Raw genomic sequence first — 26,841 nt, 5'->3', positions numbered from 1 at the left:
TTTTTGTTGTCAGGGAAGAAAGTGACTTGACTTGATTACACAAAGCATGGTGAAAAGATGGTTGGGGAGAGATAGGTAGACACTGAACTAAAAACTGTGTATAATGGAATGACTGGGGCAACAGGATGACTTTGAGCTCATCTAGCTCATCCCTTCTTTTTAAGGATTAGCTCAGAGGAGTGAAGTAACATTTCTAAGAGTAACTTTCTTTGACTAAAGTAATGCTGTTGATCTCACCTAGAAATTATGGTGAGTCTAGGATCAACATAAAAAACGAAATCTTTTAGACAGAAAGCAAAGCCTAGAGGCTAGACAAGCTAGTGTTAGAGATTTTGTTTTCTCAGTGTCTCATGACACCTGGTAATACCAAGCTCATCAAAAATCATTCTTCCAGTGGGGGTCAGGTGGATGTTACATTAAGTCATGTAAGCCCAAAGCAAGCCCTGTAGGAGGCCCAACAAAAGCTAGTGGGACAGTGGGATAGAGTGACTGACAACTTATTCCAATCACACAAGACCACACTGAAGAATGTGTTTGCTTACATCAGAGTAAAGGATTGAATTTCAAAAAAAAACTTTTTAAATTTTCTTTCCAATAGGAGTTAAATCTTATTACAAAATAGGTCGAAGCAGAATAATCATTTTTGATTTATACTATGACCATGTGGGCACTGATACTATAATTTCATTGAGTAAGAAAACTGAGGATTGTATAGACATATTTTCGGCATTTGATAATACAACAGTTATACAGGTTGGTAAAAAAAATGTGCTGATAATGTGTACAATATTTTTAGAGTATGATTTAAGCATAGAATCACAGGACTAATAGCTTCCTTAGAAGGAGATGATGCACTACTTTTAAACACAAGCTTTTAAACCTAAATTATATATCCATTGCTTTAGTCTTTAATGATAATCTAGTACACCAATTATGAAAATCAGAACTTATCAGTGTAGAATCAAATAGATTTTTTTGGAGGCAAAGTATTTATAAAAAGGGTCCATGGGCCTTTTAAGATTACAGAGCTAACTCTCCACATTAGACTTAATTTACCTGCCTGAAATGGTAGGTGAAGGAAGTTTGAGTTATGCAAATATAAAGTGATGTTCCAGCTCCTCAGTAGCAAGAGAAATGCAAATCAAAAGAAACCTGTGATTATACTTCAACACCCAGTAATTTGGGAAAGATGACAATCAACAGGAATTTTGTTGAGGTTGTGGAAAGAAAATCACATAAATGCATTTTTTGCTGGAACTATAAATTGGTTTAGCCATTCTGGAAGTCAATTTGCAATTATACAAGAAAAGTGAGTCATAATCTATTTGACTTATAGATTACACTATTAGGCATATGTCTTTTAAAAGATCAATGACAAAAGAAAGGTTGCAGTTCCATATATGTAAAATGTTTATAGCACCATTTTAGTAGTAGCAAAAAATCTGACAGCAAATCTCATGTCAATTGGGAAATGGCTAAAGATGTAGCTCATGAATGTGATAGAATATTAATAGTGCTGTAAGAAATTGAGATTAATGAATATAGAAAAGCATGAAGATGCTTAAATGAACTGACTCAAAATGAACAGTGCAGAAATTGGACAATAATATACAATAATAACTGTGTGAATTAAAAGAAAACAAAAATGGAAACTGAATGCTATGAAATTATAATGACTGAGCTTGATACCCAAGAGAAGGGTGAACCTTCTTTTTTTTCTTCTTCTTCAGAGTTAGAGTACATAGGTATGAAATACTGATTATGATATCAAACTTTTTGATATTTTGGTTAGTTCCCACAACCACACAATTCAACCTCTTCAAAATTATGTTTATATATATATATAAAAAATGTTCAATCAGTATATACTTGTAGCCCAGTGCATATGATGTTCTCAGCATACACCTTAACAACTTATGCTATTGTGCTTATTCAGTCTACTAGCATTTCTTGTACAAGACCACACATGGTTGTTCCCTTTGGGGATAGAATCTAGTATTCCATCCATCTCCAGAAATATTTTTCAAGTTGAAGAATTAACTTATTTGATTCCTTAGGCCACCATCTTTTCCTGCCTTCATTCTTCTTTCTTTTCACATTTCCCATTTTTCTCTAAGACACTTAATGTTTAAGAAAATGGAAGACAGGTAAGAATCAGCAAATCAACAAATATTTTCAATGAAGTTGGAAAGACAGTTTGACACCAGATTATGAACGAATAAGGGCAGATAATATTGTAAAACACTTTTTCTTTAGTATGCTCCCATTCAATCTTCATCTCTATTTCTTGAGCCCTTATCCATAGAGTTCTGGAAGAAGATTTGCTGGGTCCAGCTTCTACTGTTTTTCCTCTCCTTCCACCAGTCCCCAAAGCCACCCAGGCAATAATGAAATATTGGATTAGAATAGTGCTAAAAAAGCAAAGCACCAGTAATTGAAAAGGAGAGGTCTTTGGGGGTAACTGACAGCTAGAGAAGTTCCTCAGCAAGAAATGATGAGGATGAGTGCTTTTGCTAGCTTGAGGGAAAAAGGCATTTCTACCAAGAGTCAGGGACACACTGAATGGAAGGCAGGACTCTTGTAAGGCCTCACCGGGAAAGAGAGAGTAATTTTTAAGTCAGGAGATAGGAATTGAATGCTCTTTCCCTGGTTCACTCAGGACAATTGCTATGTTGTAATTAAATCACTGAATTTAGAAACAACACAAAAGCAATTCTCTAGCCAGTGCTTCAAAAAACCAGCCACACCAAATCTTAGGAATTTGTTGAAAGGCAGTTTTCTCCACTTTGAGAAGTTATTTGGTTCAGGGACTATCTCTAACACACTAGTTACATGACCCTATTGTACTCACTGTTTTAGTCAACTCTTAAGTTCTAAGACTTCAGGTTATGGAGAAGGTATTGACCAATATTGGTAAATGGTCTTTCCTTGTCTGGTAGTTTTCTGCAGCAACAAAATCACACTTCCAATCACCATTCCTTTTCCCTGTAGAAGTATGTAATTTCAATATGCCACTTTGTGACAATTTCTTGAAAAGAGTAGAGAAGAATGGTATCCAATATCCTTCAGGCACCCAAGCATTTTGCTCTAATGAAATCTATATTTATGCTTTTCAAACCAATCCTTCCCACTAATCCTTCCCAAAAGACAAGGAGGGTTTCCAGTAAGTGAAGACTCAACAAATTTTCTTCTAGTGATTCCATACTTTCAAAGTCCCAGTCTTAAAGGAGATTATGGGGAGAATAAAGATGGAAAGTTTTCTTTACTCTGCACTAAGGATATAAACAGTTCTTTGCACACATAAGGTAATCAAGCAGAATATTCAATAGAAAGGTCTATTACTCAGATTATTACAATTGTTTTGAATTATAACATAATTATTAAATGCAAACAACTTTTTCCAGTTATATTTAAATGTAAAATGGAAAATGTTTAAAATGGTATGACATTGTTGTTTTTTCCTCTTTCCAGGTTAATGAAGATAACGAATTTGATACTGTATTAGCTCCACAATACATCACAGCATATGAACTTGTCTTTTTTGCCTATGTACCCCTGAATGCTACTAAGAAAATGAAAAAGGATCTAAGATTTTATCCCCGTCACATTGGCAGAAAACTCCAACTAAAGTATATAGTGATATATATTAACTATATTTCATATAGTTAAATTTACTATTGTTTTCTATATGCTCTAAAACCAAAGGTCAAACCCCATAGGTTTAAATCAAGGCCTTTACTCAGGCTTTACTCAGTCAAGAGGCAAGTGAGATGATGGATGTCAGCTTGGAGAGTACCACTTATTGAACAACCTATAAAGAAGCAAGGAAAAGATAGACACTTATGAATATAATTTCTTCTGCTAAATATAATAAATAATAGAATCAGCTTTATTTTTAAGTGTTTTATTTTTTCCAGTTACATGTAATTTTTTAACATTTATTTTTTGAAATTTTGAATTCTAAATTTTTCTCCTTCCCACTCCCAGTCCTCCTTGAGAAAACAATTTGAAAGATTATGCATGTGAAGTCATGCAAAACATATTACCACATTAGTCATGTCATGAGATAAAACATAGACCAAAAAGCCCCAAGAAAAATAAAGTTTAAAAAATTATTCTTTGATCTTGATTCAGACTCTTCTCAATTCTTTCTTTGGAAATGGATAGAATTTTTCATCATGATCCTTTAAAATTGTCATAGATTATTCTATTGCTAAGAATAGCTAAGTCATTTACAATTGATCATTAATATTGCTGTATAATGTTCTCATGGTTCTGCTCACTTCATTTTGCATCATTGTGTAAATCTTTCTAGGTTTTTCCGAAAGCACTCTACTCAGCATTTCTTATAGCAGAATAGTATTCCATTACAATCATATACCAGAACTTTTTTAGCCATTCTCCAATTGATGGGTCTTCCCTCCATTTCCAGTTCTTTGCTAATACAAAAACAAAAAAACAAAACAAAAACAAAAACAAACCCCCCCCCCCAAAACAAAACACAAACCCATCTATAAATACTTTTGTGTATATAGGTCCTTTAATCTTTGATCTCTTTGGGATATTGACCTAGTAATGGTATTTCTGAATCAAAGAATATGCACAATTTTATAGCTTTTTGGGTGAAGTTCTAAATTGTTTTTCAGAATGATTAGCTCAGTTCACAGCTCTACCAACAATGCATTAGAATCACAGCTTTCCTATAATCCCCTCCAACAGTGGTCTTTTTCATTTTCTCTCATATTGGTCAGATAGGTGTGAGGTAATACCTCAAATTACTTTAATTTTCATATCTCTAATCAATAATGTTTGAATGCAGTTTTCATATGATAGCTTTGATTTCTTCATCTGAAAATTGCCTGTTTATGTTATTTGACTATTTTATCAATTAGGAAATCATTTGTATTTGTAATGTATTTGTAAGAATTTGACTCAGTTCTTTATATATTTGAGAAATTATATGCCAGAGAAGTTTACTGTAAAACTTCCCTTCACTTTTCTGCTTTGCTTTTAATTTGGTTGCATTAATTTATTTGCACAAAACCCTCTGAATTTAATGTAATCAAAATTATACATTTGTATTCCATAATGTTCTCTCCCTCTTTTGTTTTTGTTTATAATTTCTTCCTTTATCCATAGATCTGACAGATAAACTATTACATATGCTCCCAATTTACTTATGATATCACCCTTTATATTTAAATCATGCACCCATTTTAATCTTATCTTGTTACACAGTGTGAGATTTTGGTCTATGTCTGGTTTCTGCCAAAATACTTTTCATTTTCCTAAATTCTGTTAAATAATACATTATTTTTTTCCCCCAAAAGATTAGATGTTTAGGTTTCTCAAACAATAAATTGCTATTATCATTTACTATTGTGTATTGTGTACCTAATCTATTTTACTGATCCACCACTATTTCTTGGTCAGTTCCAGATTGTTTTGGTGATTACCACTTTATAATACAGATCTTCTAAAGTTGTCACCTTCCTTCACATTTTTTTTCATTGATTACCTTGATATTCTTGACTTTTTGTTCTTTCAGATGAATTTTGTTATTTTTTCTAGATCTAGAAAGAAATTTTTAGTAGTTTGATTTACATGGAACTGAAGAAATAATTTAAGGTAATACTGTCTTTTTTTTGCATTTAACATTAATTTTTCCAATTACATGTAAAGATAGTTTTGCAACATTCATTTTTGTATGATTTTGAGTTCCAAATTTTTCTCTTTTTATCCCCTTTCTTCCTTATCCCCAAGATAGCAAGTAATATGATATGTTATACATGGACAATCATGTTAAATATATTTTCATATTAGTCACATTGTGAAAGAAAAATCAGAACAAAAGGAAAAAAAAAACATGAGAGAAAAAAAAAGCAACAAAATGAAGAGTATACTTTCAGACTCCTTAGTTTTTTCTCTGAATATGGATCACATTTTTCCTTCTCAAGTCTTATTGAATTGTCTTCAGTTCTGTATTGCTGAGAATTATTAAATCAATTTAATTGATTGGCCATCATTGCACAATGTTGCTGTTACTATGTACGATGTTCTCTTGATTCTGCTTCTTTTACTGTGCATCAGTTCATGTACGTTCTTCCAAGTTTTTTTTCTGAAATCTGACTGCTCATTATTTCTTATAGCACAATAGTATTCCATTATATTCATATATCACAACTTGTTCAGCTATTCTCCATTTGATGGGCAGCTTCTCATTTTCCAATTCTTTGCCATCACAAAAAGATCTGGTCTAAATATTTTTGTATGCATAGGGCTTTTCCTCTTTTTAATGCTTTCTTTGAGATCTATATTTATTAGTCATATTGATGGATCAAAATGCATGCACAGTTTTGTAGTCCTTTAGGCATATGAATTATCATTTTTATTATATCTGCTTGACCTAACTATGGGCAATTAAAAATTTTATAGTTGTTTAGATCTGACTTTTTTCATGTGGAAAATGTTTTGTAATTGTGTCCATAAATGTAATTGTGTGGCTGATAGTTTTCCGAATGCTGATCCAGCCTCACATTCCTGACATAAATCTCACTTGGTTATCACTTGTGATCTTACTGATTTATTTCTGTACTCTCCTTGCTAGTATTTTATTTAAAAATTTTGCATTGATAGTTATTGGGGGAATTGGTTATTTTGTTTTTGCTTTTGCTTTTCCTAGCTTAGGTAAAAACATTGTAATTGTGTCACAAAAGAAATTTCATAGAACTTTTTCTTTACCTATTTAAGAAAAAACTTTATATAACATTGGAATTACTGGTTCTTCAAATGTTTGGTAGAATTAAGTTGTAAATCCTTTTGGTCTTGAGGTTTTTTCTTATGAAGCCCATTGATAGTTTTTTTTTAAATTTATTTTTTTTTAAGATTGGGTTAAGTATTCTGTTTCCTCTTCTTTTAACCTGAGCAATTAGATTAAATGCAATATTTTTGCATTTTCATTTTATTTAGATTTTTATATTCTTTGTCATTTAATTCATCTCCTTTTTAAAAATCAGACTTATCCTGTTCTTAGAGGGAAAAGTTAAGGTTCCCCACCAGTTTTACTTTAATTATTTGGATGCTATACCATTTGGTGCATATATGTTTGATATTATTACTTAATTATTATTACTTCATTCACCTTTTTGGGAGGGTGTATGGGATGTTCAGGGATGATTAGGATTTCTGGTGTGAGGACTTGAACTATTTTTAGGGTTGCTCATGCATTTTTTAAGTCCACCTATCATTCAACTCACCTGTGGATCCAAGAAGCTGTGGCATGCATAGTGACCATACACACAGTAAAACTGTTGGGCAAATAGACTAAACCAAGTTAAGAATAATAACCAGGTCTCAAACCTGTTGGTAAGTTAGAGGAATGTCTGCCCCAAGTATGTTATAACTTCCTCTGGCAGAATGGGTAAATGAGAACAATTTGTTTTAACAGCCAAGAAGATGGCTGAAATATATGCTGTGGATTGTTCAGAGATTGGTCAGACATTGAAAATGTCAAATTTGTTCACTGCATTCAGGACCAGTTAGCAAGCTTGACTTTTGTCTTGCCACTGGATTTTAAAGATTCTAGAAAAGAGAATGAAACTGATGACTTTTTGCAACTCTGCATCATTTAAACCCAATTCATGTACAAATCACTCTTTGATGTCATTGGTCTTCTTTGAAATGAAAGATAAACAATTAAATCTTTTAGCAAAATGCAGGGCTTTTTTTTTGTTTTTGTTTTGTTTTTTTTAGCTTATCTCTTTTATATCTCTTTTTGCTTTTGTTTTTTTTTTTCTGAGACCATGATTACTATCCCTCTTTTAAAAAACAAACAAACCAACCTAAAAATTCAGCTGAAGCATAATAAATTCTGCTCCAGTCCCTTATTTTTACTTTGTGTGTCTCTGCTTTTAAGTGTGGTTTTTGTCAACAACATATTGTAGAATTCTTGTTTTTATTTGCTTCCCTTTTATGGGTGAATTCTTCCCACTCACATTTATAATTATATTACTGTATTTTCCTGCATCTTGCTTCTGGCCCCCACTTATCCTTTGCTCTCTCTCTTTTCAGTCTCTTTCTCCTTAAATTTTTTTTCCTGACTACCACTTCTCCTAAAACATCCTTCCTTCTATAACCTCCTATTTAATTATTCCCACTCCCTACTCTTCCCTGTAGGGTAAGATAGATTTCTATACCCAACTGAGTGTGTATGTTTTTCCTTCTTTGATGAAAGTTAGGTTCAGATGTTGTTTGCCACTTCCCCATCAAGTTCTCCAGTGTAAATTTTTTTGAGCTTTCTATGTTACCCTCCTCACCCATTCTTCAAGTCCATCCCTCATTTCTTACATTTTGTATTTTTTTTTTAAATTTCATCCTTTCTTAGTCAACTCACACACATGCTCCCTGTCTGTATATACTCCTTTTTGGGTTATGATCATTATTTTCCCACATCGAAATGTAAACATTTAAAGTGTGTTAATTCCTATAAAATTTATTTATTTTTTGATGTTTTTTCTCTAAACTTTGAATTTGAAAGTCAAATTTTCTATTCAGTTCTCATCTTTTCTTCAGGAATGCTTGAAAATTCTTTATTCCATTAAATTTTTTTTTCTCCCTGGAGCACTATACTTATTTTTGCTGGGTAGGTGATTCTTGATTGTAATCTTAGTTCCTTTATCCTCTGGAATATCATATATCATGTCCTTCAGTCCTTTAATATGGAAATTACTAAATATTTTGTTGTGCTGACTACGACTCTGCAATTTTTGAATTTTTTTATGGTTATTTGTAGTATTTTTTTCCTTGATCTGGGAGCTTTGGAATTTGGTTATAATATTCCTGTGAGTTTTCATTTTGGGATCTCTTTCAGGAGAGGATCAAGATATTCTTTAGATTTCTATTTTATCCTTTGCTTCTAGAATATAAAGGTTTTCCTTGATAATTTCTTGAAAGGTGATGTCTAGGCTCTTTTTTTAAAGAGTGGCTTTCAGATATTTCAATAGTTCTTAAATTGTTTCTCTTTAATCTAGTTTGTTTTTCTAGTGAGATAGTTCATAGTTTCTTTTGTTTCATTATTTTAATTTTGTTTTATTGATTCCTTATAAAATCATTAGTTTACACTTGCCCAATTCTATTTTTTAAGGAGTTTTTTTCTACAGTGAATTATTGGATATCTTTTTCTATGTGACCAATTCTGCTTTTTAAGGAGTTCTTCCCTTCAGTGAATTTTTGTGCCTCATTTGTGATTTGACCTGTTTTAAAGTATGTTATTTTCTTCAATTTTTTGAAACTCCTTTACCAAGTGGTTGACTTTTCATGATTTTCTTGTATCACTCATTTCTTTCCCCAATTTTTCCTCTTCCTCTCTTATTTGATTATTAAAATCCATTTGTAGCTCTTCAAATACATTTTTTGAGGCTTTTGATGTAGATGCTTTGTTTTTATTGTTTTCTTCTGAATTTGTGTTTTGATATTCCCTGTCACACATGATAACTTTCTATGATCAGGTTCTTATTTTTCTCATTTGCTCATTTTTTCTAGATTATTTATTGATGTTTAATTTTACATTAAAATTGGACTCTGCTCCAGGGGTGAGGAGAGCATTGTCCCAAGCTTCAGGTTTTTTATGTTGCTTTTTTCAGAGCTAGTTCTGGATTTCTTTAAATCTTCATTTCTTCTCAAGTAATATTATCTAAGGAGAAGTGTTGTCACTGATATCCTGGCCTATGCTCTTCCTTGTAACTACAAGCACTCTTTTCTATCCAACACAAGCTCATAATGCTCTGCCACAAATTGGACATAAATAGTTCCTATGAATATTTGGAGTGGACTCTCTAACTTTATGCATTTTGCTTTTCTTCTGAGGTAATTAAATTCTGCTTTGCTTAGTACAGTGCCTTCTCTAATGAGGGTACACCATTCTGGAAAGTCCTATGTCAGTGTCTCCCATCTTTTACAATCAATATTATAATGTCTTCCAGGTCCATAAACAGATCTACGTGACTGAACTCTTTTTTCATTGCTTGTTACATTCTTGTGAATTTTGTCCATGGGAAAATCAATTTTTAATGATGTCATAGTTTCTGTCTGGAGTTAAAATTCTTTAAGTAACTGTTGATAAATCCAGGAGAATATAACTTTCAGTTTTTATTATTGGCTTCTAAAGTTTATCTAGCACAATAGAAAAAGGTCAAAGAGGAATTTGTAATATTAGAAGATGAAAATCAGTAACAATTCCAAGAAGTCCAAGTTGAGGTAAAAGTATTTGAAATTTCAGATCATTCAGAAAATTCAGAAATTTCAGAAATCATTTATTATTTTTGATCAACAATACCTACAAGTTGGAGGTCCTTAAGTAAAGAGTTAAGAATCTTTATAAGTTTGAGACTCAAGAGTTCTTTTTCTACAGATTATTTTTGAGTTAATGGAAAATAATTTATTAAATGTATACTATATGTCAGGTACTATGTTTACACTAATAATATAAATTCTAAGGGAAGAATAAAATAGGGAAAGTGAAAGCTTGCCTAGACTTAGAACCTAGGGTTCCAAAGGCAGAAGATATTTTTTGGGGGGAGGGAGAGTGAATTAAGCTTGTCTTTTCTGGAGTTCTACTTATGGTTATTTCTGAAATGTTTCTAGAGTTTTATTTTCAGTGATGTTCACTTATTTATTCACATCTTTATCAGTAAAGAGCTGTTAGAAAACAGTTTTGTTTTTTATTCTGAACTTCTCTTAGTATTTTTGTGCCAACTGCATCCTTCTTCATAATGCACAGGTGGAAGTAGAAGGCTTCTATCAACCACACAGCGCTTTATTTTTTGGTCTTTTTTCTTTAAAGTACTGTATAAGGGAGATACTGAGGCACTCATTCATTCTTACCAAGAATCATACTACTAGTTGACTAATATGGAACATGCATAAAAGCAGAAATTGTAATTACAACTGCCCCCCCATTGATTAGCCCTGATGATTTTTATAATAAAAATACATCATATTGAATCAACCAGCTTGTGAAAAAAGACTGGATAGCAATTAAAAAGCATTTTATCAAGAAGGATGATTAGTCTGTTCAGATTGGTTGAGGGAATTGATCAGGCTGCCCTATGGATCTTCTCAAAAATATCAGAATGGTTTAGAATTTGAAAGATATGAGTAAGTGGTGAACAAGGTGTAAGCGTTCTACTTAAGCCACTGAGGAGCAGAAGAGTCCTGAACTCATCCTCTTCTTACCTCCTTGGACTTTGTGAGCTTTGAAACATCCAAAAATGATTTGGACTTTTTATTAGCATCTTAACAGAATCCCCAGGACAGAAGTAGCTGGCAGCAGTGTCTAGATTTAGAATTGAGAACAGGCCAAACTTGATGAGGAAAAGCACTATACCCAAGAGAAACATGTCAAGTATCCCAACCAAAGGATATGCTGGAGCTTTGAGTTACCTCTTTGAGGAGAGAAATCAACAGTTGTTAACCATTTACTCTAGGTGCTCCAAGTTTGAATTCACTTGTCTCCTAGAAATTATGTATACTTGTAGAATAGATTTAATACTATCTTTTTTGTATACTACTATAGTAGATAGTTCTTTCTAAAAAGTTGTGAAGCCTGGTTTACTGATATCAACTGAAAATCATTGGGAAAGTGTTTCAATGGGAGCTCTTGAACTATAGCATTAACCACTTCCCTCCCTCCCCTTAATGCCTATCATTCAGACTTACGCCTAGAGACCTTTAGGAGGTTCAGCTTGCCAGAGCACCTGGAAGTTAGGGCATCAGCTCCATGTGCCACATTGGAAATCATGGTTGATGATGAATATAGATTCATTTCCTCCCCCAGTATAGATTCAAAGTGGGGTCACTGGTGATCTAAGTCAGTTAAAAATGATCCTCAGTTGTGTTTTTTTTTTCTTCACGCTTCTCTACATTTTATGTGGATTATTTTACTGTAATTTTGATTTTAATCTGTTTTTCTCTTTTTTTGTTTTTGTTTTCTCTCATCATTTCAATCATGTCTGAGTTTTCATGACCCCATTTGGAGTTTTGTTGGCAAGGATACTGGAGTGGCTTGTCATTTCTTCTTCAATCCATTTTACAGATCAGGAAATTTAAGACAAACAGAATTAAATGACTTGCCCAGGGTCATACAACTAGTAAATTTCTGAAGATTTCTTCCTGCTTGCAGGCCCAGTACTCTCTCCACTGTTCTTCCTAGTTGCTCTTTTTTGTTTGTTTTAGAAGAAAGTGAAGTTTTACCACTTACTCTTTCACTTTTATTGGAAGCCACTATGATTATTCTATAAAATTTGTTATTCATGTAATATTATAATCGGCTCTCAACTTTGCAAGTGGAGACCTTGATCCAGATAATTGTGACTTCTATGTGCAAGGTAATACTCTAGTCACTAGAGATATAAAAACAAAATTTAAAAAAGAAACAAATCTTTATTTAAAGGAACTAATACTTTAAGTTGTTTTAAAGGCACACACATTCAAAATCAGAGCAAGAAATGTATCTGGAATACAAGGAGACCAATAGGAACTAAGAACACAAACTATACTAGATAACAGATGGAATCAGGAACTCAGGAAAAAAAGTTCTGAGCTGTACATTTAGGAAACATGCAACTAGAAATAAGATGACATTGAACCAAAGGTGGTATAAGTTTAGAACTCCCTATCGATTTCCTGCTAAAACCAGGAACTAATCTCAAGATTGTAGAAGGCTCTGAATCATCAGGTGCAGATAGTGAAATGGATTCATTTATTTGGAAAAGAGTATTGTTTAGTGGTACTTCAAAGAATAATCAGAAGTACCTCTTTTATTATAAAGTTGGGCATGTTTAAAGAACATGTTCCCAATCAAATGAAATAGTCTCGGCTTGTATTCTGTGGCTCAGTGACAAGAATCTTGCTTAGTTACACATACAGACCAAAAGCTTTCCTATATAAAAACACTTTTACATGCAGTTTCTATTTAGCTCACAGATGGCTGAGAGACACATAACTAATTCTTAGGAAAACTAGGAACTTTGCAGTAATTTCAATGACTCCAGTTCCAGGCCTCTCTATTTCAGTTTGCAACTCATAAATTAATGATGGCTTAATTTCTCCTTCCTCACTATTCATTCCTTCCTCACAAAATTAGACAAATTCTCATGTCAGCTTAAATTGTTCACTGACTAATTGAATTTGGATATAGGTGAGTTTTAGTAAATGCTTTTCATTTTTATTTAAAATTTTTTTTTGGTTTATAAAATATTTTTAAAAAAATTTTTTAAAGTATTTAGAACAATGCAAAATAAGAAAAAAAAAATAAAATAAAAAGGACAAAAAAGGAAACTAAAAATAAAATATGTCATGTGCCCAGAAGAACTACATGGGGGAGTCAAAATGTGTAAAATAAATCTCCATTTCAAGAAAGGATATATAATAATAGAGGAGATTATATATTTATGACTGTCCATCTTTTCTCTGCTTCCTTGTAGGTCTGCTGCTCACTTTTTACTTTGTTCTTTTTTCCCCTTTTCATATCCCCTCACATATCTCAATCAGTCTACAGTTAAGCATGAGTATATACACACATAAACATACACATATACACACATATATACATATTCATGATTTTTTTTGTCACAAGTCTAGTTCTTTAGATTTTGATATACATTATTCTAGGACCTGTGGTCTTTTATGATAGCTGCTGATAATCCTGTCAAATTCTAATTGTGGATCCAGCATATTTGAATTGGCTTTTTGTTGGTTGTTGTAGTTGTTGTTTGTTTTTTTTTAGAATTTTCTCATTGATCTGGGGGTTTCGAAATTTGGCGATATTATTCCTATTTGTTTTTCATGTGGGATCAATTTGAGATGGTGATTAGTGGATTTTTTTCTATTTCAACTTTCTCTTTGTGTTTTATTGCACTCAGCACAAATTTTTCTGATTATTTTGTCATTGTGTCAAGGTTCTTTTTTTGGTCATAGCTTTCAGATAATCCACTTATTATTATGTTTTCTCTACTTTATCTGTTCTCTAGATATGTTGTTTTTCTTATAAGATGTTTCACATTGTTCTTTTTTTCCATTCTTTACATATTGTTTTGTTGTTTCTTGGTCTTTTATAGATTCACTGGCTTCCCCCTGCCTAATTCTAATTTTTGAAGAATTATTTTTTTATTTAAGATTCTGTATTTCTTTTTCTCCCCATAATATCTCTCTCTCTCTCTCTCGCTCTCTCTCTCTTTGAATGGTTAGTTTTATTTTATTTTATTTTTTAGTTTTTCTTCAATATCTCTTATTTGATTTTTGAAGTCTCTCTTGATTCTATAAATTCTTTCTGGGCAGGTACCACATTACTCTTTGGGGTAGAAGATGCTTTTTTTTTTTTTTTAACTTTACTTTTTCCTCTGAAGATGAGCCATTGCTTTCACTATTCCCATAGTAAATTTCTATGGTTGGAGATCTTATTCTTTACTTGTTAATTTTTTTTAAATTGGGAAATATTAGTATAAGTACCTCCAATTCTGGGTTAGGGAGATAGGGCCTCCAGCTTCATTTCAGCTCTCTCCTCTGACCTGGACCTGAAACTGAAAGCTCCAGCCTCCTTCAAATGCCAAGAGACCAGTCTGCCTTATTGCTTCTGCACTCATTGGGTGTGCTGGCTCCTTTTTGCCCAGGGCCTTGTCTCTGCAGCACAGCTGAGCCTGGAGTTCCTAAAAAGAAGAGGTTCCCTTAGTCTTTCCAGTTTCAGATCCCTGACTCCTTATGCTTTCTGGAAAGTGGTTTGGGCTGAGACTAGCTGGCCTAGAGATGTTAAACTTCAGTTCTGGAGTGGGGTCTTTTTTTGGCCTTTTTGGGTTGTCCCAGGAGGACACCTGGGCTCTCCAAGTCTTACTTGTTTTTCACTAGTCTTATGTTCTCCCAGAGGGGCAATTTTGTTTTGTTTGTGGGGGAAATTTGGAGAGTTTGTAATTTTCTGACTATGCCATTTTCCCAGAATTCTCTCAGTAAATGTTTTTCAAGTAGACATTTTATTTTAAGTCTTCAGTGTTGAATGATGGGCTTTCATATCCATTAAAGGAATTATGTACCTTAGTCAGCAACTAATCTCTCCTTCCAAAAACATCTCATAATTGTAGCTAGGAATTATGTAGTGCTTTAAAGTTTGCAAAATATTTTACATTATGTTAAGTCATTTAATCTTTACAATAACCTTTCCAAGGTAGGTATCATTATTGCCCCTATTTTATAGATGAGGAAAATGAAGTATAGAAAGATTAAGTGACTTTTCCAGTTACAGTTCTTAAGGAAGGATTTGATCTTGGGACTTCTTCAAATTTTGCCCTGTTATTTGTTTTAAATAGCACTTTGTGCTTCCATTTCTTATATTCTTCTATATTGCAGTATAGTTACATTCCTGTCTTATCTCTCTAACTACATTATAAATTCCTTAAAGTCAAGACCAAGGCCATGGTTAAATCATCTTTACCCTGGATCCTAAAAATAGTACCTTGTTCACAGAAACAACTCAACAAATAGTCATTGAACAAAACATTGGAGTAAGGACTGGGGTGAAAGTATGAAAGTGAGCCTGATTTAGTCCTTTCAGGATAATGGGAAGGAGTGAAGTGGTCAAACACACTTATGCCCAAATTGCCCTTTGTTCTTTGAAGGAGTGATAAATTGTAAAAGCCAAGTTTAGGAGCTTCTGCAAGTGGAAAGATGAGTACAAAATGATTCCTTTTTTGTTCCAGAATTTATAGTCCTTCATCTGCTGGCTTAAATCCTAGTTTTCTGACTTTCTCTTCTTCTCTTTCTGCACTCTTAATAGTTACCCACATTTAATTTTATTTTCCCCCATCTCCTATATTTTCCATTGTTTTGGATGAGGATGGTCAAATTTTATAGATATTTTTATGCTTATGAATATATAGGTATACCTCTATACATTGTATATGTATATATAAACACACATATATAATGGGATATTTTTCCAACAATGTTTTTTTAAATTATATTTTTTCAATTACATGTAAGCAAAAATTTTTAATATTTGTTTTAAAAATGTTGAATTCCAATTTTTTTCTCTCCTGTACTCTTCTCACCCCTCTCTGTGAAGACAAGCAATTTGATATAGATTATACATGTGTAGTCATGAAAAAATATGCATGTAGACTTGTTACAAAAGAAAACACAGACCAAAAACCAAAAATAAAATAAATTTAAAAGTATGCTTCAGTATGTATATAAACTCTTTCAGGTCTTTCTCTAGAGGTAGATAGCATTTTTCATCACAAGTCTTTGAAACAATCTTGGATCTTTGTAGCACTGAAGATAGCTTAAGTTATTCACAAATGAGTTTTACACAATATTGTACAGTGTTTTCCTGGTTCTGTTCATTTCACTTTGCATCAGGTTGCATGTAAGTCTTTCCATGTTTTTCTGAAAATATTCTGCTCAGAATTTCTTATAGCACAATAGTATTCTATCACAATCATATGCTATAACTTGTTTCAATCATTTCCAATTTTCAGTTCTTTGCCATCATAAAAAAGCTACTATATATATTTTTGTATACATAGGTCCTTTTCATTTTTCTTTGATCTTTTTGGGATATAGATATTTGCTGGGACAAAGAAAAAGAACATTATTTATGGTACTTGGAATAAAATACTACTCTTCAGAATAGTTGGATAGTTTACAACCTTAGTCATCCACAGAAGACATGTGTTTCTTGTCTGTGTTTTAATGGTATCCATATCCTCATTTGAAAATGTGAAAAAAAAGTGAGTATCAGAGGTTACTCACAACTGTCCAAATGCTCCATTGTTTTCTTTGTTAGGACCTAAATTGATCTCAGAGATGACTTCTAATATTGAGAGACTTAGCAGTAACAAACAGAAGCCCATCACTCCAAGGACTTTTGAAAAGTTGTCATCAGTTCCAAAGGCCATCAGATTCATAGAATGTTCTGTGCACACAGAAAAGCCCAACCAGATGTGTTGAAAAATAACATTAACAGTAAGGTGCTGGCAGACAAAAGTCTATGAAATGATTCTGATCATCTTTCAAAAGAACTTGAAATAGTCAATTTCATAAAGAAGCTTGGTGGGAGACTACTCATCGCAATCGCCTCTGCCTGTTTTGCATATGAGAAACTCCAGAGTCAGAGGTTGAGGCTCCAGTAAAATAATAATGGGAAAAAGTCTTAGTGAAGATTCTAGTGTTAATAGGGAAGCAAACTTCTTGAAGTATATATTTGACAAGGTTATGCTGGCTGCCCCAGGAACCTCTGAAACTGAAGAGAAGACACAAATGTATTCTGCTAGGAGTATCCCTTGAGTCATTCCTCTGCAAAGGTGTTGTCTGCAACATACTAAAAGCAATGTTTCCATGAAACTAAAGAGAAATTAAAATTCATTTTTTATATAATGACGATTGCTCTGCATCCTTCCTAGTGTAAGATATGGATTATTGGGAATGCATTTTTCTTCCAACTCAAATTTAAAATGCTAGTTAATTTTGAGTAATCATGTATTGTTAGAAACTGATCATTACTAGTTTTTTTTTATTTTTGTTTACTGTTTCTAGTTTTGTTTTTCTTTTTTGGTAGTGTGGTGGTTTAAAAAGCAAGACAAGTTTGTGACTACTTTATAATAGACTAATTCTAGGCTCAAAATGATTGAAGCTTCTCCCTGGTGCCAACCTAGCAAGTAATAAGAGACATCTTAAATTTTATTATTGTTGCTTATTTGTTGTGTGATATTGGTGTTGTGATTTGATTTTTAAAAATCTATTAATCATTGTATAAGGTATGTGTATGTGTTTTGTGGTGGTGTTTTGGAGGGGAGGGAAGAATTTCAATTTTTCTTCCAGATCTGGTTCGGGCAACAGATATTACTCTACTGATGCTCTTTAAGGAAGAATATGATGGAGGATTCTGGGAAGATGGTGGAATAGGTTGGTAAATTTCAAGTTCTCCCAATTTCCCCTACAAATAGAACAAATTTGTACCTCAGGATGAACATAGATTGGTTAAAAGAAATAAAGATTTGGGGCAGAACAGTGGTCCTCCTGATATAACTCAGGAAAATCTGAAAATAGATCCCAGTCCAGGCCAGGATTAATCTGCTTGGAGTGCAGACACTTCTGGGCTAGCTTCGAAGGAGCATCAAGTAGGAACCTCTCAGGCTGACTGGGTGTGGCTGAATTCTCAGCAGGGGCCACTGAGACTCTTACCTCCTGGACTGTTTTTTCAGTCAGGGTTTGAGTCCAAGAAGACAAAGTGAAACTCGACTGATTAGTAATGCCAGGATCAGCTGTGCTGCTTAGACATAGGCCTGAGAGAGGAGCCAGCACCTGGTGAACCTGTAGAAGTAGCCAGGCAGGGGTGCTTCTGGCTGTGGATATTTGTGTCGAGCTCTTGGTTTAGGGCTCCTGGTCAGAGGGGAAAGCTGAAGAGAAGCTTGAGGTCCCATCTCCAACCCCACAGTTAGAGGTGCTTACAGTAATACCTCTTATTAAAAAGAATAAGCTGGTAAAGAAGAAGGAATCCCACATCAAAACATTTTTCGGGAACAGGGAAGACAGGGGTTCATCTTCAGAGGAAGACATATTAGTTAAAAAAAAAAAAAAAAAAAGAATGTACTCCAAAGAGTAATGGGAAACGGCTCCCTGCCCAGAAATAATTTATAAAACTCAAAAAGGAATTAAAAAAAGAGAGATATTGAGAAAAAAAATAAAGAAAAAATTAAAAACATCCAAGAAAAACAAGATTATGAAAAGTTAACAAATTAGAAAAGGAGATAGAGTCTCAAAGATGAAAAAACTCTTTGATAATTAGAATTTGGGTATGGGTACGCCAGTGAAGCTATAAGAGACCAAGAAATAACAAAACAGATTATAAAAATTTAGAAAATAGAACAGAATGTGAACCATAAGAAAAACAAAACATCTGGTGAACAGATTAAAAAGAAAAAAGAAAAAGAGTGAATTGTCAGAATGTCATGACCGAAAAGAGAACCTTGATACAATAATACAGGAAATAATCCTAGCAAATTGTCCTGGTGTGATTGAACATGAGGGCAAAGTAGAAACAGAAAAAAAAATCCACTGTGGAAAACACATAGGAATATTATTGACAAATTTTGTAACTCCTAGATTCAAGAGGAAATTTTGCAAGAAAAAAGAAAAAAAAAAGTATGCTGAAGCTATCATTAGAATTGTACAAGACTTATCCATAGCTGCAATAAAATACCACAGATCCTGGAATCATATCTACGGATAAGAAAAGAACTAGGCTTGAGGCCAAAAATATCATATCCAGCAAAATTATAATTTTGAATAAGAAAAAATGGATATTCAATGAATTTATAGATTTTCAGGACTTTCTATCAACCAAATCCAAACAGAAAAATTAACAATATCAAAGAACAATTTTAAGGAACTCAACATGGACAAACTGTTTAAATATAGACAATTTTTTTTAACATGGGAAATGTATACTTTATTTAAAATTTACATCAACTATAGGGAAGCTCAAAAGATTGGCAGAGTAAAGATTAAAATGGTGATAATGTTATGCAAATGAGGTACAAAGTTGAGACTAGACACAGAGGCAGTAAAGATGGGGAGGAGAGCTTATAGTTCCGAAAACCAATTCATATCAGGAATAGGTTTAATAGGGAGCACTACATATATACCATGAAGGGTGTAGCGCTGCCCAAAATCTATAAAGAAATAAGAGATGAGGGATGGATGGATGTGGAAGTGAAGGGTGAGGGAAGAAGACAAGGGAAAGATGCTAGGGTGGAGGGAGATTAAATAATAGTAAGCCAAGTATTGGAGTAGGATTTAATGAGTCAGCAAGAATAGGAAAGTGGATGTATGTGTGTGTGTGTGTGTGTGTGTGTGTGTGTGTATTTGGGGTGTTAGTATACGTGAGTATGTATTTATATGTATAGATATATCTATATATCTATATACATATATATGTATATATCTATATAAATATATAAAATATAAATATATTTTAACTGTAGCTTGCTTGAGGATGGGGGCAAATGAAAGGGAGATGTGTATCTGTAAATATATATGTATATATTTACATACACATATACACATATCTACCTCTGTATAAGTATATCCTTTTTTAACTTTAGCTTGGTTGGTGGTGGTGGTGGAAATGAAAGGGGGAAAAAAGGAAGCAAAAGAAGATGCACAGCAGAAAACAAAAGAACAATATACAAGGAAGTAAAGAAAAGATGGACACATCAATATAATATATATATTATCTTAAATAGGTATTGTTATATAACATGACAATGTTCTCTCTTATTTTGTTTCATTTTGTTTTGTATTGCTTTTCTGTTTTTCTTTTTCTTTTTTTCAAATAAAATAAATTTGGAAAATAAATATAAAAAGGAGAAAAAAGAATGAATCTAGGGAATGTTCCCCGTCAGTAATTTATACTCCTTTTTGAAAGTTGTCTTTTTGGTCCCCACAATAAGTCCCATGTTGAATAAAACCATCTAAAGTGGGATGAAGCATGTGTTGCTCTTTCTCCCTTCTCCCTTCTCTCTTGGAGGTTCTGTCATGAGTTGCACTGTATTATTTACTGCAACATTGTGATTTGCCTATTGCTATTACTGAAGTTAATGTTCAAACAGTATTCACCCCAAAATGAAAACAAAAACCCTGTACTTTTGGAACCACACTGGATTGGTTTAGATTAGAATTTTTAAAAAAATTATTTTGCTTTCCAGCCAAGATGTTTTGTATATTATGATTCATGAAATACAACTGATAAACCTGGTGAATTGAGAAGTAAGCTTAACTAGCAAGGTACTGACACTATTCTTAATGGAGATTTTATCAGAAAACTATTACTTTGAGGTTTCCAATTTTTAAAATATCAAATTTCTAATTTTTATAACATCTGTTCATCTTCCCCAAATCCTTATTCTTATGGAACCATTATTGAATCAATGCTTTTCTTGTATCTCAGTTCTTTGTTTTCTTTTCACATGGATCAAACAAAAATATACCCCCACAAATCCTCCTGGAAATTATTTTCTCCCTTCTCCACTGCCTCTCACTTCTCAGCTTATTTAAAGACATAACTTGACTCTCAAGTATTTTTAGCATTGAATAAAAGAGGCAAAATTTTTTAAAAAATTATTTCATATAGATTATACATAAATATTTGATTTCTTCTGAAAACTACCTGTTCATATCTTTTGACCATTTATGAATTGGACAGTGATTCATATTCTCATAAATAGGACTCATTTCATGTACATATGCATTTCATATGTATGAGAAGGGCTTTACCAGAAAAACTTAAAAAAACATTTCCCTAGTTTCCTACTTTCCTTCTAATGTTGGCTTCATTGGATTCATTTGTACAGAATCTTTTTAATTTGATGGGATCAAAATGATCCATTTCACATAATGCTCTCTAAAAGGCTAGCTGGGTTTTGGGTTCTGAATTAGGAAAAGTTCCTTTCTACTGGGTTTAACTCCCATTGAGCCCTCATGCCACAAACAAAGGGACATCAGACAATTCAAGGGCTGGCATTCTTTCATGGAGCTAAAAGAAAAACATAATTGAACAGAACTAAGTTTAGAGTAGGGTAGAGGTCAACTATTCCTCTTGTTGGTTTGCTTCTTTCAGCACTCCAACTCATGGAGTGAGCATTCCATGTTTTTAAAAACATGGTTTTTAACATTGTTAAACATGTTTTTGCTTGTCCCCTCTCATGTTCTCAAATTAATTACAGATATGGTGGACTCCTACTGCCATTAAATATATAGTGTTTGTTATGGGATACAACACACCACTTTTCCCTTTTTTTGATTCTCCTTGAGAGTCCCATACTTTTGCGTAGTCCCTACACATCTTTTTCATAGTAAAACCTGATATTTTTGTTCTGTTCTTAAACTGGAAAGAACTATAAATCCAAATTGCATTTTTTTATGGCCTATCAATTCTTTGCTAAGTTTGTCACATTTGTAAAAAATTCATAAGAGCATTTCCCTTCCAAGCTTAGAGAAAAGACTTGTATATTCTTGGCCTTTATATTATGCCAATGATAACATAACATAATTTGACAGCAGGGAAAATGGATTTCTTCATGGATTTACCCCATTGCACTGCTCCTAATATGCTTCTTGTAGAAATATGAAGGTAATGAGTATTCTGATGTTTTCAATTTCTTCATAAAATAAATTGTTTATTGTGATAGATTTTCAGAGAACAATAGAAAGGAAGAACCACATCAATAAATCTTTGCTTTAATTTAAAACTTGAGTGGTACTTATCTTGAGTTTTTTTTAAATGACTTTAGAATGAAGTATAGAATCATATATTCTTCAACAATCATCTAATCCAAATTCCCTAATTAATTGCTTCTACTAACACAGAACCTAAATGACTGATTTTTTTTTTTTTACATAGCTCTTATGGAAATGCTGACATAACAAAGATTATGTATCATGAGGACCTTGTAGGCTTTCCGAGCTCAGCAGCTGCAACTTTAGAAGAACCTTTTGCAGTTGAATTTCCTTCAGTGAATTCCAGTTTAAAGGGTGACATTACCATTCAAAGACATGACAACTCCTTCTTTAAAATTAATCTTATATATGGTAAGTTTGCATGTAAGTAGTAACTGATGACTACAAAACAATAGGAAATTTTCCTGTGAGAAAGATGCAATTGTTTCTTGAGAAATATATCCAAAAAGACTCTGGGACCAACTGATTATTTACTGAGTTTATTAGATGCATCATAGACTATTCTCTCATAATATTACTATTTTATAATATGATAGTATATATAATTTTTAGGGCAGGAATTAACCAGTTATGTTGATGCTTTAGTGACTTAATGATGTAATGAGTATAGGTTTTCTTGCTACTGGTAGAAATCATAACCAATCCTTGCCTTCCCATCCTTTAAAAAAATTATTCATGTATTTCCATAAATCTTCTATGGAAACTCTACTTAAAATTCTGAGAGTTTTTTCTGCCAAGTTTTTAAAAAATGTTTTTGAGGTGTGGACATCTGTGGTAGCTTGGTGAAGCTCTGGACCTCAAGATAGATGGGCTACATCTCCATAGTATAGGCACAAACGTTTATTTATTTATTTTTTTAAAGCAAACTGGTTTATTGATTTTTTTTTCATTTGTGAGAAAAGTATTTTATTTATTTTGTTTATTATAGCTTTTTATTGACAAGATATATGCCTGGGTAATTTTTCAGCATTGACAATTGCAAAACCTTTTGTTCCAATTTTTCCCCTCCTTCCCCTGATGGCAGGTTGACCAATGCATGTTAAATATGTTAAAGTATATGTTAAATAAAATATATGTATACATGTCCATACAATTATTTTGCTGTACAAAAAGAATCAGACTTTGAAATATTGTACAATTGACCTGTGAAGGAAATAAAAAAATGCATTCAGATAAAAATAGAGGGATTGGGAATTCTATGTAGTGGCTCATACTCATTTCTCAGAGTTCTTTTGCTGGGTGTAGCTGGTTCAATTCATTTCTGCTCTATTGGAACTGATTTGGTTCATCTCATTGTTGAAGAGGGCCACGTCCATCAGAATTGATCATCATATAGTATTGTTGTTGAAGTATATAATGATCTCCTGGTCCTGCTCATTTCACTCAACATCAGTTCATGTAAGTCTCTCCAGGCCTTTCTGAAATCATCCTATTGGTCATTTCTTACCAAACAATAATATTCCATAATATTCATATATCACAATTTATTCAGCCATTCTCCAATTGATGGGCATCCACTCTGTTTCCAGTTACTGGTGACTACAAAGAGGGCTGCCACAAACTTTTTTGCACATATAGGTCCCTTTCCCTTCTTTAAGATCTCTTTGGGATATAAGCCCAGTAGTAACACTGCTGGATCAAAGGTTATGCATAGTTTCATAACTTTTTGAGCATAGTTCCAAATTGTTCTCCAGAATGGCTGGATGCATTCACAATTCCACCAACAATGTAGCAATGTTCCAGTTTTCCCACATCCTCTCCAACATTCTGCATTATCTTTCCCTGTCATTCTAGTCAATCTGAGAGGTGTGTAGTGGTATCTCAGAGTTGTCTTAATTTGCAATTCTTTTTCTTTGTAACTCTAATTGTTGGATCTTGTTAGTGATATATAAGAATGCTGATGACTTATGTGGTTAATTTTGTATCCTGCAACTTTGCTAAAGGTGTGGATTATTTCTAATAGCTTTTTAGTAGAATCTCTGGGGTTCTTTAAGTATACCATCATATCATCAGCAAGGAATGACAATTTGGTTTCCTCATAACTTACTCTAATTCCTTTAATCTCTTTCTCAACTCTTATTGCCGAAGCTAACATTTCTAATACAATATTGTATAGTAATGGTGATAGTGGGCAACCTTATTTCACTCCTGATCTTAATTGGGAATGGTTGCAGTTTATCCCCATTACATATGATGCCTACTGATGGTTTTAAATAGATGTTCCTGATTATTTTAAGGAAAAGTCCATTTATTCCTATACTTAAACGTTTTTAATAGGAATGGATGTTGGATTTTATCAAATGTTTTTTCTGTACTTATTGAGATGTTCATATTGTTTTTATTAATTTGGTTATTGAAATGGTCAATTATACTAATAGTTTTCCTAATACTGAACCAGCCCTGCATTCCTCGTATAAATCCTACTTGGTCATGGTGTATTATCCTGGGGATGATTTTCTGTAGTCTTTTTGCTAATATTTTATTTAGGATTATAGCATCAATTTTCATTAGGGAGATTGGTCTGTAATTTTCCTTCTCTGTTTTCAACCTACCTGGTTTAGTTATCAGTACCATGTCTGTGTCATAAAAGGAATTTGGTAGGACTCCTTCATTCCCTATTTTTTTCAAATAGTTTATATAGCAATAGTTAATTGTTTTTTAAATGTTTAATGTTTAAATGTTTGGTAGAATTCACATGTAAATCCATCTGGTCCTGGGGATTTTTTCTTAGGGAGTTGATTATTAGCTTGTTCTATTTCTTTTTCTGAAATGGGACTATTTAAGCAATTTACTTCCTCCTCTGTTAATCTGGGAAGCCTATATTTTTGGAGGCAGTCATTCATTTCACTTAGGTTATCAAATTTATTGGCATAAAGTTGGGCAAAGCAACTCCTTATTATCATTCTAATTTCCTTTTCGTTGGTGGAAAGTTCTCCCTTTTCATTTTTAAGACTAACAATTTTATTTTCTTCTTTCTTTTTTCTAATCAGATTTACCAAAGGTTTATGTATTTTATTGGTTTTTTCATAAAACCAACACTTAGTTTTATTTATTAATTCAATAGTTTTTTATTTTTTACTTTTAATATTATTAATTTCGCCTTTTAATTTTAGAATTTCAAGTTTAGTTTTTAATTTGGTCTTTTTCTAGCTTTTTAAGTTGCTAGCCTAATTCATTGATCTTCTCTTTCTCTATTTTATTCAAGTAAGCCTCTAACAATATAAAATTCCCCTTGTTACTGCTTTGGCTACATCCCACAAATTTTGGTATGATGTCTCATCATTGTCATTATCTTCAATGAAATTATTAATTGTGTCTATAATTTGCTGTTTCATCCAATCATTCTTTAAGATGAGATAATTTAGTTTCCAGTTACTTTTTGGTCTATTTACCCCTAAATTTTTGTTGAATGTAGTTTTTATTGCATTGTGATCTGAAAAGAAAGCATTTACTATTTCTGCCTTCCTGCATTTAATTTTGAGGTCTTTATGTCCTACTATATGGTCAATTTTTGTATAGGTTCCATGAACTGATGAGAAGAAAGTGTACTCCTTTCTGTCTCCATACAGTTTTTTTCAAAGATCTATCATACCTAACTTTTCTAATAGTCTATTTACCTCTTTAACTTCTTTCTTATTTGTTTTGTGGTTTAATTTATCTAATTCTGAGAGTGCAAGGTTGAGATCTTCCACTATTATAGTTTTACTGTCTATTTCTTCCTGCAACTCTTTTACTTCTCCTTTAGGAAGTTAGATGTTATGCCACTTGGTGCATAGATGTTTAATATTGATATTGCTTCATTGTCTATGCTCCCCTTTAGCAAGATATAGTTTCCTTCCTTAACTGTTTTAATTAGATCAATTTTTGCCTTTGCTTGATCTAAGGATGGCTACCCCTGCCTTTTTGACTTCACCTGAAGCACAATAGATTCTGCTCCAGCCTTTTACCTTTACTCTATATGTATCTACCTGCTTTAAATGTGTTTCCTGTAAACAATATATTGTAGGGTTCTAACTTTTGATCCAGTCTGCTATCTGCCTCTGCTTTAAGGAAGATTTTATCCCATTCACATTTAAAGTTAAAATGACTAATTCTGTATTTCCTGTCATCTTATTATCCCCAGATTATGCTTTTCTTTTTCTTACCTCCCTCTTCCCCCTTTCCCAGTATTAAACTTATGGGCACCACTTGCCTTATGCAGCTCTTTCTCTTTAGAATCTCTCCCACTCCCTTTTAATTCCTTCCCCTTTCTTGAACTTTTCCCTTATTACTCTTATTTTTCCCCCTTTTCCTCTCCCACTTTTAAATGAGGTGACAGAAGTTTCTCTGTAAACCAAATATGTCAATTATTTTCTCTTTGAGCCAGTTTGAGATAAGGATGGCTACTCCTGCTTTTTTTACTTCACCTGAAGCATAATAGATTCTGCTCCAGCCTTTTACCTTTACTCTGTATATATCTCCCTGTTTTAAATGTGTTTCCTGTAAACAACATATTGTAGGGTTTTGACTTTTGATCCAGTTTTCTATCCATCTCCGCTTTATGGGAGAGTTCATCCC

General features: G+C 32.9%; 1 protein-coding gene across 1 annotated transcript in view; it reads left to right on the top strand.

Moving 5' to 3' along the window:
• LOC100923378 (cation channel sperm-associated protein subunit beta) overlaps nucleotides 1-26,841 on the top strand; it is a 212,392-nt gene that overhangs the window by 76,457 nt on the left and 109,094 nt on the right. Inside the window, exons 16-18 of the mRNA XM_031949291.1 lie at nucleotides 599-753; nucleotides 3,472-3,629; nucleotides 22,448-22,635. Coding sequence (XP_031805151.1) covers nucleotides 599-753; nucleotides 3,472-3,629; nucleotides 22,448-22,635 — 501 coding nt within the window. The remainder of the gene's footprint in view (nucleotides 1-598; nucleotides 754-3,471; nucleotides 3,630-22,447; nucleotides 22,636-26,841) is intronic.

Source organism: Sarcophilus harrisii, chromosome 2, assembly GCF_902635505.1.
Source record: "Sarcophilus harrisii chromosome 2, mSarHar1.11, whole genome shotgun sequence".
Lineage (NCBI taxonomy): Eukaryota > Metazoa > Chordata > Mammalia > Dasyuromorphia > Dasyuridae > Sarcophilus > Sarcophilus harrisii.
Note: the sequence above shows the minus strand (reverse complement) of the source record. Positions and strands in the feature narration are given on the sequence as shown.